General features: G+C 39.8%; 1 protein-coding gene across 2 annotated transcripts; it reads left to right on the forward strand.

The window, feature by feature from the left end:
• Positions 1 to 206: 206 nt before the first annotated feature.
• Positions 207 to 16027, forward strand: LOC146381742 (carnitine O-palmitoyltransferase 1, liver isoform). 2 transcript variants are annotated; one of them, XM_084937837.1, is made up of 19 exons: positions 207 to 370; positions 5176 to 5336; positions 5942 to 6081; positions 7004 to 7175; positions 7532 to 7633; positions 7908 to 8045; positions 8186 to 8263; positions 9083 to 9190; positions 9690 to 9777; positions 11616 to 11811; positions 11886 to 12074; positions 12193 to 12298; positions 12381 to 12497; positions 12882 to 13046; positions 13622 to 13750; positions 13839 to 13994; positions 14082 to 14195; positions 14348 to 14440; positions 14795 to 16027. In XM_084937837.1, the coding sequence occupies exons 2-19, from the start codon at positions 5196 to 5198 to the stop codon at positions 14918 to 14920; spliced, it is 2358 nt and encodes a 785-aa protein (XP_084793963.1). In that variant the 5' UTR covers positions 207 to 370; positions 5176 to 5195; the 3' UTR covers positions 14921 to 16027. The 2 variants fall into 2 exon arrangements, with proteins under 2 accessions (XP_084793963.1, XP_084793964.1); XM_084937838.1 differs by lacking the exon at positions 9690 to 9777 and adding an exon at positions 10246 to 10330 and having other exon boundaries at positions 208 to 370.
• The last annotated feature ends 726 nt before the right edge of the window (positions 16028 to 16753 follow it).

The raw sequence follows: 16753 nt of genomic DNA on the forward strand, positions 1-16753 counted from the left end.
GTAGAAACAAGGAAAGCTGTGCCACGTGATCCAAACTATCCACCCGTTAAAAACGTTAACATTTCACAAAGACTCCTACTCTCGGCATTTTGTTTAAGAAGATTGGCATTGCCTCATCGCTCAGGTATTATGGGCGTTACTCTCAAAGCGTTGTCGTGAAATTTACGACAGTCCTTAAAGGCAACCTCAGCTCATAAAGCGAGCATCAATGTAGTACACCCGCGAAGAGGAAGAGGAGGAGGAGGAGGAGGTGGTGGTTTTCCAGACCTTACTGTAGCGGTTACCGTGTGCTTGTGCGACGTCGGAAGTTAGCCGTCGGTTCCTGCTTCTCAGAGATTTCTGGAATTTTGACATCCGTTAGGAGTAACAGGTATGTTTAACAAGCTTTTGACGGTGCTTTTAGTGTGTTGCAAAGAGGAGACAAACGGTCGCATCTTTGTTAGCACTGTTAACATGCACCATCAGCAGCCGTTTGTATGTCCCCAACTCCATGAAGGGCTGGGTGCTCTGCTAGCGAGCACTAGCCACGGCTAACGTTAATTTTCATACCTGCTGCACTTGGGCAAAACACTAGCTGGCTTTAACCGTCACCACTTGCCTTACTGTGGTTATAGCTAACAGGAACATAACGCTTTCAGAAATAATTTCGATAATTATTAAAAACGTACCATATATATATTTGTATTTTATTTTTATATTATTTTTTTCACTGTCACTGCTGTGAATTGGATTTTACTTTGTTTAAGCAGGACGTATCTTTTTTGTTATTGTTATGGTTATTAAAATGTTATACATCTTTGATAACGCTTTTTTTTTTTCGGTTTCCGTATGCGCCAGATTGTTATCTCCACAGTTAATCGCTTTGTTGACTTGTTATCTTAAACATATTTCGCATATCGGCGGCAGAGTGCACAGCTTGATGTTCCCATCCAGAGTTTGGGAATGAGCTGCTTCCACTCGTAAGTTTTCTGCCTGACATGTACACCTCTGCTTAGTCATATCTGGAAACCACAGTGGCTCAGGTGAACTTCGGGTCAATCTCAAGTGAGTTGATGATGTACAAGCGTATTAGACTGGTGATGTCGAAGTATGGGCCCTCACATTCCCTCTTTTGTGGAAGACTTTATAACAAAGTAATGCTACATATCTAGTTAGTCATGCTATATGACATCAAACAAATCTGAAAAAATAAATTTAACACCCGCCTTAAGTGTCACGGTCTTCTGTTCAGCATGCTTTTTCTGTAACTGTGAGCATCAATGTCATGGGATTTATCACAGTTTCCAGCAGAAAGTCTGTACCAGTTTAATGTCTGACATAAAGCAACAGGGAAAAAAATCATTGGTACCCTGCATGCTTTAGCTGCATTATTTGTATTATATAGTTTACTGGACTAAACATCAAAAAGTGTATTCTGGGCAGATGTTTTAAAGGTACCATTCTTACCTACATTTTGATATCAAATGTTAACTGGCTTTATTGAATATACCACAGCTATTGTACAAAAAAGGAGCTGAATCTGAGGGGCTCAGGTGGAAGCGCTGATTGATTTTTCGTGGATTGAGTTGTAAATCCCATCAAAGCATCGTGGAGTCTAATGAAGTCATTTAAAAAAGGATCTTGGCTTGGATTGTCAGTGTTTTCACAACAAGAAGCTCTTAGTTTTATGAAATAAATTTTCATTGCATTTTTTGCTATTCAAACCTGCACTGTGCATATCCGTCTGACATCACGTCTGAAAATTGTTGTTAAGCTGAATTACTTCAGTCTGTTTAACAATACCAGATTTTACATTACATTACAGACCTTTAATTTTTAATATCTGTCCAAATGAAAACATGGGCAAGTGAGAAGAGCCAGCACATAAGCTTGGCTGATGGGCACGATGGTCAGTTGTTGATTTTCTGCAGGATATTTGTGTGCAATAACACAGAAGATACAGTGCTTCACATGTTGAATTAAAGTGTTTTTGAGTTCCTGAACAATGTGCACATAATGATTACACTTTCAGTTCTTGTAGTCACTATACACATTCACCAAGGTTAAAGCCAACATGATTATACACTAAACACATGTACTGAAGTTAAAGCCAATATGGCATGGTGTCATGTTCACCAGAGTTGTGTAACGCACAGGGTTTGTGGGGTTTTTTTTTGTTTTTTTTCTTCTTGTTACTCGTCATACAGACAGGAAATGTTTAGTCGAGATAAGCTGAGCTTGTAGAAACACCAAGAATCCAACGGCTCTTGATCTTTTCTTGAACCTCATAGCCGTTTTCTGAGCACAAGTGTGCCCCTGTGCACAAAAGTCATTCTCTCAAAGTTAATGAGCAACAGGAGCAACAACCTTTATTTTCACAACCCGAAACATACGTCTCTGGTCTGGTGCAATGGGCATTCTTATGCTTAACCAAGCTTAATGCAGTTTGCTTGTACTTTGTTGTGGTGTAAATTCCTCAGTGGTGTTGGTGTTTACCTTTCACCTAGTTTTCACTAGCCCTGCCTAGTTCTTCTTTTTCTGTCTGATTTCAATGCTGATCTGCTGGCAGTGTTTGCCAGTTTTTTCTGGTTTAGTTCATAGATAAAGCAACTTATCTTATCACAGCTCATTATACCCCTTATCTGTTACTTGTATAAATTAAACGATATCTTTAAGTTGATCAAAATGCTGTTGTTACGCTGTGTCAGCATCTGATAATAGGAATTAAAAGGATTAATACACACCTGAGTACACATTAAGCTCTCAAAAGTTTTAGTCTAGTCAGTGAGATATTGATATTAAATCTAGAGGGACCCGCATAAAAAGGCTCCCTCATGGCACGTGCCTCAGATATGACCTGAGCAGGTGTGCTGTGCCTCTGTTGTCCCTGACAAAAAGGAGCTGAAGTAAAACAGGTGCAGCTTTTTAGAGTACTGCAGATATTCCAGATATGACATAAAGCTCATCACCTCACTGGGGTCTAGTGATGGTGAGAAAACATGTGTTTTGTATTATTTTAGATGCAGTAGGTTTAGCTTCCACAGGGATGCATTCCAGTGTGACAGTCACTGTACCTCAGGGCATTATCCATAGCCTTTTTTTTGTGGCGGAAAATCAATTCCCTTTGTGAAGAGAATCAGTAATTGCTTTAGAAATATCCAATAACATCAGCAGCCGGTCAGCGCCTCCCCCCATCAAACATCAAATCAAGTTTCAAGTTCACTTTGCATTTGAAAGGAGTTATTTTGAACTTGTCTTTAAAAATGCTCAAATGCACATGATGGATGTGTTCAGCTTAGCATAAACTCATTTTCAGTCTGATGAATCATCTTCACTTCATTCGCTACCACCTTCAGGGCCCAGCAGCTGCTGTAACCAAGTTACACATGAGAAATATCACAGTTCACGACGTGTAGAGGTTACTGCTGCAATCTGTTTTCCGTTTACTGGTTTAAGGGGGCCAGTTGATGTTAAAGAAAGTAGCAGTGGAGATGTTCCTTGTACATGTCCTGGTTGTTGTAATGTACCCCTGGATAGCTAAATCTCATAGCCAAGGACTTGTTAGCAGTTAATCTAATATTTATCTGGCAGATGCTTTAATTTGTTATTGCTACAAAGGGTAATGCCTCAATCAGGTCTTTTATGGTGATTTACATTTGCAACTCCTCACCTATGGGGTGTACTTTAAAGTAAAAGCAATAGCTTAGTAAGGTTTGTTGAGCCTGAAGCCGGAGGGTTCAGTGTCAAGGCCAGACTGCTTTGGTGATTTATGCTGAATTGCATGTGTTCAGAGTTGTGGATTAAAATGGGCTGTAAATGGAGTGGCTGTTACATGTAGTTGTTACATATTTTCCTAACAAGTGAAGGATCAGATTGGTTGAATTCTGGGAGGAGACACAAATCCCTTTGGGGGATTGCGTCAGGGAAAGCATCTGGTGTAAAAATCTGCCAAATCAAACATGTGGAGCTGCCCACTGTGGTGACCCTAAAAGTAGCTTTTATTCACTATCAGCATAGATTCTTGGAAATCCGTTGAGCAGTACAGCAATGATGCTGCAGTTCAGAGCTTTGCAGTAAAATAGTAAATAATTATGTTTGTTTGCAAATTTGCATGATTAGCCAAACTCTTTTCTTCCAGCGTCTCTCTTTCTTAACCTCATTTGTTGCAACAATGACGCTTTTTCCTGTGAAAAAATTTTAATATAATTCTTCATGACCTCTTTCACATGAGTGAAGTGGAATCAGCTTGTTAACTGTATCAACTCCAAGTATGTTTACTCTGAATTAGGGGTGCCAAGAAAAGTCATCAATAGAGTTCCAATACCACAAGTTCCCATTGCATTACAGAGGATAGAGGCCATATTTCAATTTAGTGGAACAGAAATATGAATGCATGCCAGTGTAGGTCATGACCTTTATCTTAAAAAAAGAAAGTAGTAGAATGAGTCAGAAAGTTCACACTGTTGCTTTTCATTCAGTGCCCTCTGTTCATTCATAGTTCGGACTCATTCACACATTCACATAGTCAGCAGCACACTGATTGTGACGAGAATTTCTATCAGTGCGGTCGATCACAGCATCACATAAGATTGTTAGTTTATTAGTGTCTAAAGCTTCATACATACATATTTAAACAGTGATTACTACAGTAATGAACAGATGTTTTAACTGCCAGGTTATCAGTGGCTTAATGTCCACAAAGCTCAGTTATAATCAGGCACAGTTCCTCTCTAGGTAACAGATTAATGATAAAAGCATGTTATTATTATGTCCTTGTAAAACAGATATGTGCTTTGACATTGGTCATATAATGATTAACAGCGCCTTCAGGCTCAGCAGGAGGGGAGGCCAGGACAACGTGTCAGGTAGTTGGTTTTTAAGCCTTTCTGGAATGGAAAAGCACAGAATTTGCCTCATCCCAAAGTTAACAGAATTTCGCCTATTCTGTTTATCTGGAAAACCTGTTAGATATTTAAACAGGTTTTTGTTCTTTTGTGCCTGTTTTAAAAGTCGGCACCTGGAATGTTGAATACTTTCGCCTGATGTTTAATTTCGCCTGAGGTTGGTAATTTTCCACACGTGTTCTTGTTCTTGTGTCTAAACACTCGGTTCTCTGGCCTCTAGGGTGTCAGATGACTTTTCTAAATTGTTAGTTAAAGAAAACCTTTCCTCTCCTCTGCTCCGTCTTTATTTCAGGTTCACTGTGCACAGTAATCATGGCAGAAGCCCACCAAGCCGTCGCTTTTCAATTCACCGTTACCCCAGATGGCATTGATCTGCAGCTGTCCCACCAGGCCCTCACTGAGATCTACCTCTCTGGCATGCGTTCATGGAAGAAGCGTATCGTCAGAATTAAGGTATCTTTGTTCGTGTTAAGCGGCATGTCCCTAAAACATTGTTGGTATCATTCTTCCTCTTTTCGTATTACAGTGGTTCCTTAACTCATTACAGTAGCACGTGCATCTGAGCTGCAGTTAAATGTCAGAGTGGCTTTCACCCTGTAGTTTTGTTTTCATTTTAGTCTCATTATGTTTGTCTTTGTATAACAGTTATTTTTAGTTTTGCTTTGAGCAAGTTTTTTTTTTTTCATGTGGGTTTAATTGTCAGCGATGAACACAACACATTACTGCACACGCTTCAGAAGTGAGTGTTTGACTTTCTTTATTTTGTCTTCACTTTGATCACACTCTTTCAGAGGCGCTATGAATAATTACTAAAGTTGTTTTGATGTGGTAGCATTTTACCGTGTTGGACACCCACCTTTTCGAGGCTTAAATTTCCAGTTTAATTACTGGTAATATCTTTTATAAATCCAATGTGAAACCGAGCTGGATCTAATTTAGCCATTCATAGTTGAACATTTATGTAATCTGCACCTTAATTATAAGTGAATTTGTGTACAGCATGCCAGTGAAATGACTACAAACAGAGAATAACATTTTTTTTTCTCTCACTCTACCAGAACAGTGTGATAACAGGAGTGTATCCTGCTAGTCCGTCATCCTGGCTGTTTGTGGTCATCGCAATCCTGGCTACTATGTACACTCGCTCAGACCCTTCAATGGGACTCATAGCCAAGATACAGGAGCACCTGCCAGTCAGGTAACACACCTCATGACTCCTTTAACCCTCCTAAGACCCGAACTCTTACATTGCATGCATTTTTAAATTCTCTTTGCTATTTGGGCTGTTCAGGACCTGATGAATGTAAAGAATTTCTAGATTTTTTTAAATCTGATTTTTGTCTCTGACAAAAATAAGATCCACATATGAGGACATTTGTTTTAAATTTCGATAGAACAGTGTCAGTATAATGTCCTCGTATATATATATCAGGTCCTTGTAGAGTAAAGTTTTGTATTTTGGTCTAGACATCCCGAAATGTGATGTCCACATATATGGACGCCAGGTCCTAGGAGGTTAAACAGTGTCAGATTAAGATGATTAAGAGGCACCCTTTCTTCATTTTCTGTGACACTCACAGAGAGATCAGTGTATTAATGAATGAATGTTTTCTTATTAGTTGTTAAATAAACAGAATTAATACTTTAGTTTTACTGTGATTCAATAAAAATACCAACCAGATATGACACACTTGCATTTATAAGTTCCAAAAAGCTCTGCATATGAGTGCAAATGTAATGTTTCTCTGGTTTTTAGTCAGATTGACCAAAAAAAACACGTTTTTTGTTTGAGTTGTAATGGGTTCACTACAACTATAAGCACACTTTAAGGCAATGAGATTGTGTCTCCCTGCTAAACAGAGATCTATGTTTTTTTTCTTGTCTGTTTTTAATAAACAAAAATGCTTGTAATAAAAATATAGTTGGTGGAACCTGTAGCCAGAAGCTAAATCAACATGAATTTTCTTTTTTCTTTCTTGCCCGCCTTTGTCTTAAATATTAAATGTGTCCATCTTCTTTCTTCACTGCAGCATCTGAAGCTTTCGTACTGTCTTGTACTCGAGTCTTGTTCACTCATCTTCTTTTTGTCTCATTTTATTTCACACACACATCATTTCCAGCCAGTCGATGAGTACACAGTGCCAGGCAGTGGTGTCAGCAGTGCTCTTCAGCACCATGCTTTGGCTAATGCTCATCTTCACTATGCGCCTGTGCCTCAAGCAGCTCCTCTCCTACCACCGCTGGATGTTCGAGCAGCATGGCAAGATGTCCACCACCACCAAAATCTGGGTGGTCAGTGCTTTTTCTTCAGTTTTTCCACTTCCCAGTGTGACATAACTACCTTCCACTGTCCATCTGGTTTTAGATCTCGTAAAATATCAGGTGTCCCTCTATCATACCAAGTTTATATGATATTTTTATGCATTAGAATAAAGCATTTTTATTTACAGCTTTGCTTTGAGTCTAAGTTTAGAGGCCCTCATTATTTAGCATAAAAATCTAATGTTTATTTATTTTACATGGCATTTTTATCTTGTGAAATACTTGTGTAAATTACTGGATTCAAATCCAAACCAACTACTGTGAGTCATATAGGTGTGATGTGCATTCATATTTACAGTGCGTCTCTCCTTGTGTGTCTATGTCAGGCGCTGGTGCGCATCTTTTCTGGCAGAAAGCCGCTGCTCTACAGCTATCAGGGTTCGCTGCCAAATCTCCCTGTGCCCACCATCAAGGACACAGTCAAGAGGGTGAGATGTCACATGAAGCAGAGGAAATGATAACATGCTGATCACTGACCATAAAACAGATGGTTCTTTTATCACATTCATCATTCGTTTTCAGTTTTTTATTTTTGTTTTTTTTAGCTAGTTGAGAATTTAGTAAAAAAAAAAAAACAAGGTTTATATTAATCCACACTGAGCAAAGGAGGAATAGAAAAATAATTTTTGTATTGTATCGACAGAATTAGATATGTTTGTGCTCATATAACATTTTTTTTATCACGTTACCTGTTTCATTTAGTACTTGGAATCAGTGCGTCCGCTGATGGATGATAAAGAGTATGAACGCATGACCAAGCTGGCCGCAGAGTTTGAGAGCAGCCTTGGTAACCGCCTGCAGTGGTACCTCAAACTCAAAGCTCTCTGGGCTTCAAACTATGTAAGTGGTTGGTCACAGTGATCTGGTAAGGTGTGGCCAAAGCAAAGCCATTAAGAGAAAATTTCAAATTCCATTAACAATGTATATCTGTGGTCTGAATTATTTAGCTTGTGTGAATATGCAGTCACTTTTGCTTTCAGGTCAGTGACTGGTGGGAGGAATATGTCTACCTCCGGGGTCGAAGCCCAATCATGGTCAACAGTAACTACTATGGCATGGTAAGAAAGTGTTACTGCATTAAGTTTCTTTAAGATATTTCTGCTCTAAGAGACGATGACCCTAACTCCGGATTGAATACAAGTTGGTATTTTGAGCAAGCCAATAGATTTTCATTTTTCTGCGCCATTAAACATATTAAAGGATAATAGCCAAGATCCGCACTACATAAAGTTTTTGCCAGGCCAGCATCGCTTTTTTGCATTGCTCAGGAATGAAAATGCAGTGATGAGTGTTTAATTTCTAAAAATGAGTAACTGAATGAATATGAAGAATCTTTGTGCAAAAGACAAGATGTCTTTTACTCAGAGTTTTTTGTTCCTAGGTCCTGTGTACAAATCATATATAAGCAAACCTTGTCTGAATAGTCAAACAGTGGTGTAGAGAGCATTTGCAAAAATGCAGACAATAAAATCACTGACTGCCAAGGCTCTCTACGTTGTAAGGTAAAGACCCAACAATCAGACCATCCCTTATGAGCAAGTACTTGGAGACAGTGGGAGGAAAAAACTCGCTTTCAACAGGAAGAAATCTCCAGCAGAGCCAGGTTCATAGAGGGACAGCCAAAATGTTTTGCCATCACAAGTATCGCCCCCTGGAGACCATGTTGGTGCCACTGTTTTTAGAGAAATATGACGTGGGTACTTTCTCCACGTCATATTTCTCTGTGTTTTTAATTAGGGCATGGTGCCAGCAAATCAGTATTTCTAATGTAAACCTCTCCATAACCTCAAACCTGTCACCTTTTAATCCTAGATGTACTCAGGGATCATTTTGTCTGGATGATCCTTACTTTCTGTATCTGTTCATTTTCTCCGCAGGACTTCTTGTATGTGACTCCAACTCCCATCCAGGCAGCCAGGGCCGGCAACAGCATCCATTCATTCTTCCTTTACCGCCGCAAACTCAACAAAGAAGAGCTCAAACCTGTGAGTTAAGCCACCAGTCCACCCCTGCTGCTACGTATATATGAAAGCATTCATTTTTCTTATCTTTGTGCTATAGCAACAGATGGCTTGTTAACTGGATGTCTCATATTTTAATGTTATTTTTCAAACATCAGTGTATTATGTGATATGTAGAATAGAGTGGGTGCATGAGGCCATCAGTATGTGGTGTGTGTGTAGCATTAATTCTTTCATTCATCTATCCATCAGCGTTTATGTGCCTTGTATCTCCATACATTTTATTTTTTTGTAAAGACATTTCCCTTATGTTATCATACCATACTCATCTTTACCCCTTCCTTTTGTATCCTTTTCAATCTCTTCTTTACTTGCTTGATTTTTCTTTATTTACCTCCCTGTTTCCCTCTCACTCTTAAAAAAAAAAATCTCCTCCTTTTCTCTGGCCCTACGTTTCTTCCATGGCTTTTTTCTGTTCTTCTCCCCGTGCCCTCGCCTTCGTCTTCTCCTCTCTGTTTCCCAGAGTCGTATACCAGGCACTGTCATTCCTCTGTGTGCTGCTCAGTGTGAGAGGATATTCAACACCACACGCATTCCTGGAGAGGAGACGGGTAAAGAGACTGAGCAGCATGCACGCGTCAACAGCATTCTGATCCACAGAAATGTCTGAATGCGAAGTCTGCTCCATTTTCAGACTTCATAGCGAGCATTGCTAACACACCTCCCCTTCAGCAATGATGAGGCATACTGAAGGTGTCTGAAGCCTCTGGAGTTTAAGCATGGGATAGAAAATTGTGTTAGTGTGTGTTTGTATGTTTGTGTGGTTCAAGTAAGGCGTCTCTGATTCACTGAGTCACAATGTCTCTGCTGAACAGCTCATCCTGTCATCTCTCATCCATCTCCTCTCGCCTGCTGGTTTCATCTCAGGTCTGTCTGGGTTTCTGGAGAGACGCTGTCTTAAACTCATTTTTTTCCTTCTTCTCTTCCCAACACTTCCTTTCTATCAACCTTTGTTTCCTCTTCCTCCTTCTTCCCTATACTGTTCCTGGTCTGGTCCATACTTCTCTTATTCTACTCAGTGGTTGCTGAGGTCTGCAGTTCCTTGCTGTTCCTATCAGTTTGAGCGGATGTTTGACACTTGTCGAATCCCTGGAATACTAACAGGTAGTATTTATATTCTTACTCAACTGGCCCCAAATTTTTTTAGGTCTCTAAATGCCCCCCAAAAAAGTAAAAAAAAAAAAAAAAACAATTTAAAATTGACAAGAATTCTTGTTTCATATGATATAGTTTGTGTTTGGGCATCATGATATATGACGATCACTCTGTCAGTCATTTCAAGTTACAGATCATAGTGTAAAGAAACCCAAATTTCATTCCTGCTTTTATTATTGCAATTCCACTCAAGCATGCAGGCTCAAATTTGACTACGTTTTTTGCAGTTGTTCTCAGTCACAGCCTGGCTTAGGTTAGGTCATTGTAAACCTAATCAGTGAAGTTGTGCTTTGCCCTACACTTGGCTTGAATTCAGTGAGGCCAGGTGTTTCAGTCATGTATGATAATGATGGTTTAGCATTGCAGTCTTTTTACAACATCTTTTTAGATGCTCATGGCAACATCCTGACCATCTCACACCATGTGCATTCAGTTTGCATTGGACAAGACCTGAAATATTTAGAATGGTGTGCTGGGTTGTTGTGAATTCGTCTATGTTACAGTGTTACTGGGGATTTTAGCTACACTGAAACCCCACGCCATAAACTTGATGTGTACCTCAACAAAGGTGTAACTATATATCACATTGACACAGGCAGCAGCTATTGTTATTGGCCTGTTGAATGCTCCTGTGCATTTGTGGAGACTTTTTCACTGCAGTTTTCAAATTTATCAGTGAGAGAATAATCATCACCATCTCATTATAAGGACTCAGACTCCCTGGAGGAGATTGTTTAAACTATTGCAATGGAGGTGTAAAAAGAAGTAGAAAATATGAGGAGCAAATATGTTTTCCCACAGAAATAAGTGACGACAACAAAGAGAGAGGACCCACGAGGGGAAAAAAGCCCAGCATTTTTTTTTTGTTGCTGTTGGCTGGTACCGCATATAAAACACGGGATTACATGGTAACACATAATGCACCAGCACAAGCATAATAAACCAAAATCTGATCAGGCCTTTAGGCTACTTTGGAAAAAACTAAAGGTTTCGAAAACACACACACACAGTGTGCATGCATTTATTTTAGGGACACAAGACACCTTAACCTGTAAGTTAAGTCTATCATCTTATGTATGTGTTTCCCTGACATTGTGGGGTTTTTTTACAGCACCTTCCCACCATCAACATTTTCACATCCCACCTCATTATCTTCACTAAATTCATCACTATTTTACACCACAGTATGTCCACTTTGTCTTTTACCATCTTCTTTCTTCTTTTCTATCCAAAGATACCGTCCAGCATTGGCAGGACAGTGACTACATTGTGGTTTACCACAGAGGGCGCTACTTTCGTCTCAGGGTGTACCAGGCAGGCAGACTTCTGTCTCCGAGGGAGATTGAATTCCAGATTCAGAGGATCCTAGATGACCCTTCACCTCCTTCCAAAGGGGAGGCCAAACTTGGGGCCCTGACTGCTGGAGACAGGTCAGTTTGATTGTTTACATTACCTGCAACATACACCACACTGTAATTCTAATGTAAATGTCTATAATCACTAGAGTTCCCTGGGCTAAGGCCAGGACCAAGTATTTCAGCAGCGGGATCAATAAACGCTCTTTGGATTGCATCGAGAAGGCCGCGTTCTTTGTGACCCTAGATGACGAAGAGCAGGGCATGATGGGAGATGACCCAGCAGCCAGTTTAGACCGCTACGCCAAATCTCTGTTGCACGGGAAATGTTATGACAGGTACTTTTGCACTAAAATATTCACTGTGTTATGAATTTGTCATCAAGTTATTGTTGCTCTGCTGTTGACTTGGTGGAGATTTTCCTGTAGTGATCTGTTATTATTGGTCGCCATGCAGGTGGTTTGACAAGTCCTTCACAGTTGTTTACTACAAGAACGGGAAAAATGGCATCAATGCAGAGCACTCCTGGGCTGATGCGCCAGTGCTGGCACACGTGTGGGAGGTAAGGAATACAAAAGAAAACTTGGAATGTTGTTATGTTGCTCTGAGTAGCTATAATTTTAGATGCGTTTGTGCGTTTCCAGTACACTCTGGCCACTGACAGCTTCCAGCTCGGTTACAACGCAGAAGGTCACTGTAAAGGAGACGTGGATCCATCCCTGCCCCGACCAGTGAAGCTCAGCTGGGAAATCCCTCCAGAAGTTAGTTCTGTGTTGAAATTTTTCCATTAAACATTTTCCTAAATGAAGCAAGCTATTGTCATAAAGACGGAAACAAGAAAGTACAAGAAATTCAGGGATAACATTATGACCACTGACAGGTGGAGTGAATAACACTGATTATCTCTTCATCATGGCTCATGGCAATGAGAATGTGAATATTTTATCCTGTAAGATGATTTGTTAGAAGCACAAAAATGGGCAAGCATAAGGATTTCAGAGAGTTTGATAAGGGCCAAAATGTGCTAGCTAAGCGACTGGGTCAGAGCATCTCCAAAACTGCAGCTCTTATGGGGTTATAGATCATGCAGAGGTTATACATATCTCAGTTTTGACTGATGTTGTTTTTCACTGTGTGTGTGACAGTGTGAAGAGCAGATCGCTCAGTCTCTGGCTGTGGCCCAGGCGCTGGCTGATGATGTGGACTTCCATGTTTTCTCCTTCCAAGAATTTGGCAAAGGAAAAGTCAAGAAGTGTCGAGTCAGTCCAGACGGCTTCATTCAGATGGCTCTTCAATTGGCCTACTTCAGGGTGAGTGTTCCACTGAAGTCGAATGGCAGTGTTACCATCTGATACCTTACCTAAACATGTAAAACAATGATGAGCTTTAACATAAAGAGAACACATGCAGGTTTAAACGTTTGAGGTCAGACTGACATCTGTTCAAAAGTTTAACCTGTTTAAACAAAGCAGAGTTACATAACTCTGATGGTCCGCATCCACTCTTTAACTTGAGATGTTTAAAAGTGAATCTAATATGTAATACATAATTAAAGGTTCCATGCACTGAAAATGAACCTTTATGAATTTGTGATTTCAGTTTGAGGTAATGATTTAATTTAATGACCCCAAAACAGACAAAGTGAGTTTGAACCAAACACCCAAAAAGGCTGAAACTTGCTTTGGAGACATGTGAGACTAGTGTTAATCAGACTTCAGATGTCTGGTAGGATACGAGATTGACAACTTTATTTATTTTTATAGCATATATTACATTAGAGCTCAATGTGCTTAACACAGAAAGTGAACACATGGCATATGAAACAATTGTACACTTTAATCAGTTGTTTGTTTTTTGCTGTTGTTGTTGTTTTGCGTGGTTGCAGGAACGGGGGACTTTCTGTTTGACATATGAAGCCTCCATGACCCGTCTGTTCAGGGAGGGCAGGACTGAGACTGTTCGCTCCTGCACCAACGAGTCTAGCGCCTTCATCCGAGCGCTGGAGGGCGGAGAGGTGAGAGCATGAAAACCCTCTCCTGATTTGTTTTATAAAACCTAAACACAACACAGCCATGTCACTTCACCACGTCATTCTCCACCAGGCAGCAGACGTGTGCAAACATTTGTTCCGAGTTGCCACAGAAAAGCACCAGCTACTTTACCGCTTGGCTATGACTGGAGCCGGCATTGACAGACATCTGTTCTGCCTCTACGTGGTGTCCAAATACCTCGGAGTGGAGTCTCCTTTCCTCAAAGAGGTTTGTTTCCATGTCGTGTTTTTGTCTAGTAGCGCTTACACTGAGTTGATGTTAGCAAACTGATGTGGTGGCTTGTGTGTGGTTCAGGTTCTGTCTGAGCCATGGAGGCTGTCCACAAGTCAGACTCCCATCCAGCAGGTGGAGCTGTTTGACATAGATAACCACCCGGAGTATGTCTCCTGTGGAGGAGGCTTTGGTCCGGTCAGTACCACCTCCGGTGTTTCACAGACTTTAAATAATTGTTCTACAATTATTTATTTTATTCTATATAGTTCCTACTGGATTAGTGGACAGATTACATGAATACAGATTCAAGGGACTGGTGATGATTCAAGTATTTTTGTGCCTTTCAGGTGGCCGATGATGGATATGGGGTGTCCTACTGCGTTTTGGGAGAGAACATGATTAACTTCCACATCTCGTGCAAACACTCATGTCCAGACACTGTGAGTTTAATGCTTTTGGTCAATTTGTAGTCAAATGTCTACTTGGAGTAAGAAAACCAGATGTGTATTTTAGTACTTCATATGTAAATCTAGAATTGTGTTATGCTCCCTTATGCCTGTAGTTATTTACAGAAAGACATGGTTGTTCACTGCACAAGTAAACCTTTAAAATTTTTATATTTTGTTATGCAATGACCATTCTTACTATTATTTAGATTTTTTAAAAAGGCATAATATGACATTAATTTTTTATTGGCTCAATTTTGTTTTGTTTGCTTGTTTGTTTTTTAACGCTATGCTAATGCTTTTTCCCCTTCCTTCTCCTTATTCTGTGCTCTTCGTCTCTCCTTGAAGGACGCTCATAAGTTTGGTGATCAGATCAGACAAGCCCTCCGTGATCTGCTAAAGCTGCTGAGCCCAAGCCAAACAGAGGCCAGCAAAACGGAAGAGAGCCAACCCAAGGTCAAGAAAGAGCAGTAGATATTCAAATCAGAAGATGTGATGCTGAAGGGAACATGTGCAGGCATTACAATATGAAGTGAAGAAAGGCGGGTTTTTATTCTTAATTTAGTCTGAGGCATTTATAGCCAGGTAGTTGATATTCGTGAGACAGCTCCACTGGAAAATGATAACAACGGAGGTGATGTTTTTACTGATATGCATATGTTTGTGCGTTTGTATTAGCTGTGTGATGGGTGCATGGAGCGAGAAAGGGTCTGCAGAGTTTGGTTTTAACAGTGAAACAACTTGAAATGTGCACGTGTAAATGAAAAGTACAGTGGGGCCAGTACACATCTCAGTGTTAGGATGGGAGATCCTAACTTCACCTTATTGCAGGGAGTAAATGAATGCAAATTTCTGCAGTGTGTTTTTGACACAAGTAAAGATAAAACTCTCCTCTGTTGTTGGATCTGTTTGGGAAAACGCTGTGGGATGTTAGTGTGGATTTTGGAGTATTGGCATGGGGAGAAAACATGATGGACTGTTGAGGTGACTTCATTTTCTACCATCTGAATGCAAAACTGCTGTAACGATGACACCAGGTATTTTAGAATCATGGAAGTCTGTGACTTCTCAGTGTTTACTCGATGTGTATAAATTGCTTTTTACATACACAACTGTAATGCTGTACTTAAAGCACCAGGCTGGTTATACATGTAGTGAAGATACATGGCTATTTTAAATTAATTAAATATATCCAGTGCCATATTTTTATTTTTTTTTTCTTGGAGGCTTAGTTTGTATTCACTAAGTTTAACTTAGTTAAACTTAGACATACAATCTAGTTATTCAACTGCTATAAATGTATTTTATATTTTTACTTTATTGTTACCACTGTTTAAAAGCACCATAACAATGCAAGTTGTATTTATGAATATGATGTGCAATTATTCAGTCCCACGCAGCGCTGCAGGTCAGACCTGGATTAGATGTAAAGTGTACCTGTGACACAGATTGATGTTTTTCTCCACTTACTGCTGCCTTCTTTGGTTTTTACTCCAGATCAGCTTCTCTTATTATGTTGTTCTCATGAGCCTTTTTAATGCAATATTACGAGGGGAAATAAAGGTATTCTTAAAGAAAAAACTAGTGGGTTTTTTTTTTGTTTGTTTGTTTTTGTTGCTTTGAAACGTCTCTCCCCCAGGTTAGCAGATTGCTCATGAAGAAACCTGTTGGGTGTCTGTATATTTCTGTGCAACGCTCAACACCAGCGCTGACTTACTTGCCTCAACTGATATCACCAAGAAAATTTATGTTCAGGCTATTTTTCTCACAGACAGTGCTGTGAAAAAGTATCTGCCCTGCGTTCTTTTTTTTCTTGCATGCTTCAGATCCTCAAACAAATTTTATTAGGCAAAGATAACCTGAGTAAATACAAAATGTAGTTTTTAAATGATAATTTGATTTATGATGGGGAAAAAGTTATTCAAACCTACCTGGCCCTATGTGAAAAGTAATCGCCGTATTTGTTTAATCTTGAATTAACTTTGACCACATTTGAGTTTAATTTCATTTACCACAAACAGATTTGAGTAGTGCCAGACCTGCTGAATCAAGAAATCACTGACAAAGTGAAGCAGGCTAAATGATCTCAATAAGCAAACATTGACATAGAGAACCACCCACAAACATTTTGCAGCAGGATAAGATCCGAAACACACCAGCATGTCCATTTTTTCATGGTCTAGTCAAAGTCCAGACTTAAATCCGATTGAGATGCTTTGGCATGACCCTAAATGGGCCGTTCATACTTGAGAACTCTCCACTATGACTCTTTGACTTTTAGGAGAGCTTTAAAAAGTAGAGTAAAGA

This window comes from Perissodus microlepis, chromosome 8, assembly GCF_051167445.1.
Source record: "Perissodus microlepis isolate ML-2025 ecotype Zambia chromosome 8, ASM5116744v1, whole genome shotgun sequence".
NCBI lineage: Eukaryota > Metazoa > Chordata > Actinopteri > Cichliformes > Cichlidae > Perissodus > Perissodus microlepis.

Coding starts and splice junctions, on each gene's coding strand:
- LOC146381742 (XM_084937837.1), top strand. CDS start 5,196: ATGGCAGAAGCCCACCAAGCCGTCGCTTTTCAATTCACCGTTACCCCA. Junction 7,634..7,907: donor TCAAGGACACAGTCAAGAGG/GTGAGATGTCAC, acceptor TGTTTCATTTAG/TACTTGGAATCAGTGCGTCC. Junction 9,778..11,615: donor CATTCCTGGAGAGGAGACGG/GTAAAGAGACTG, acceptor TTCTATCCAAAG/ATACCGTCCAGCATTGGCAG.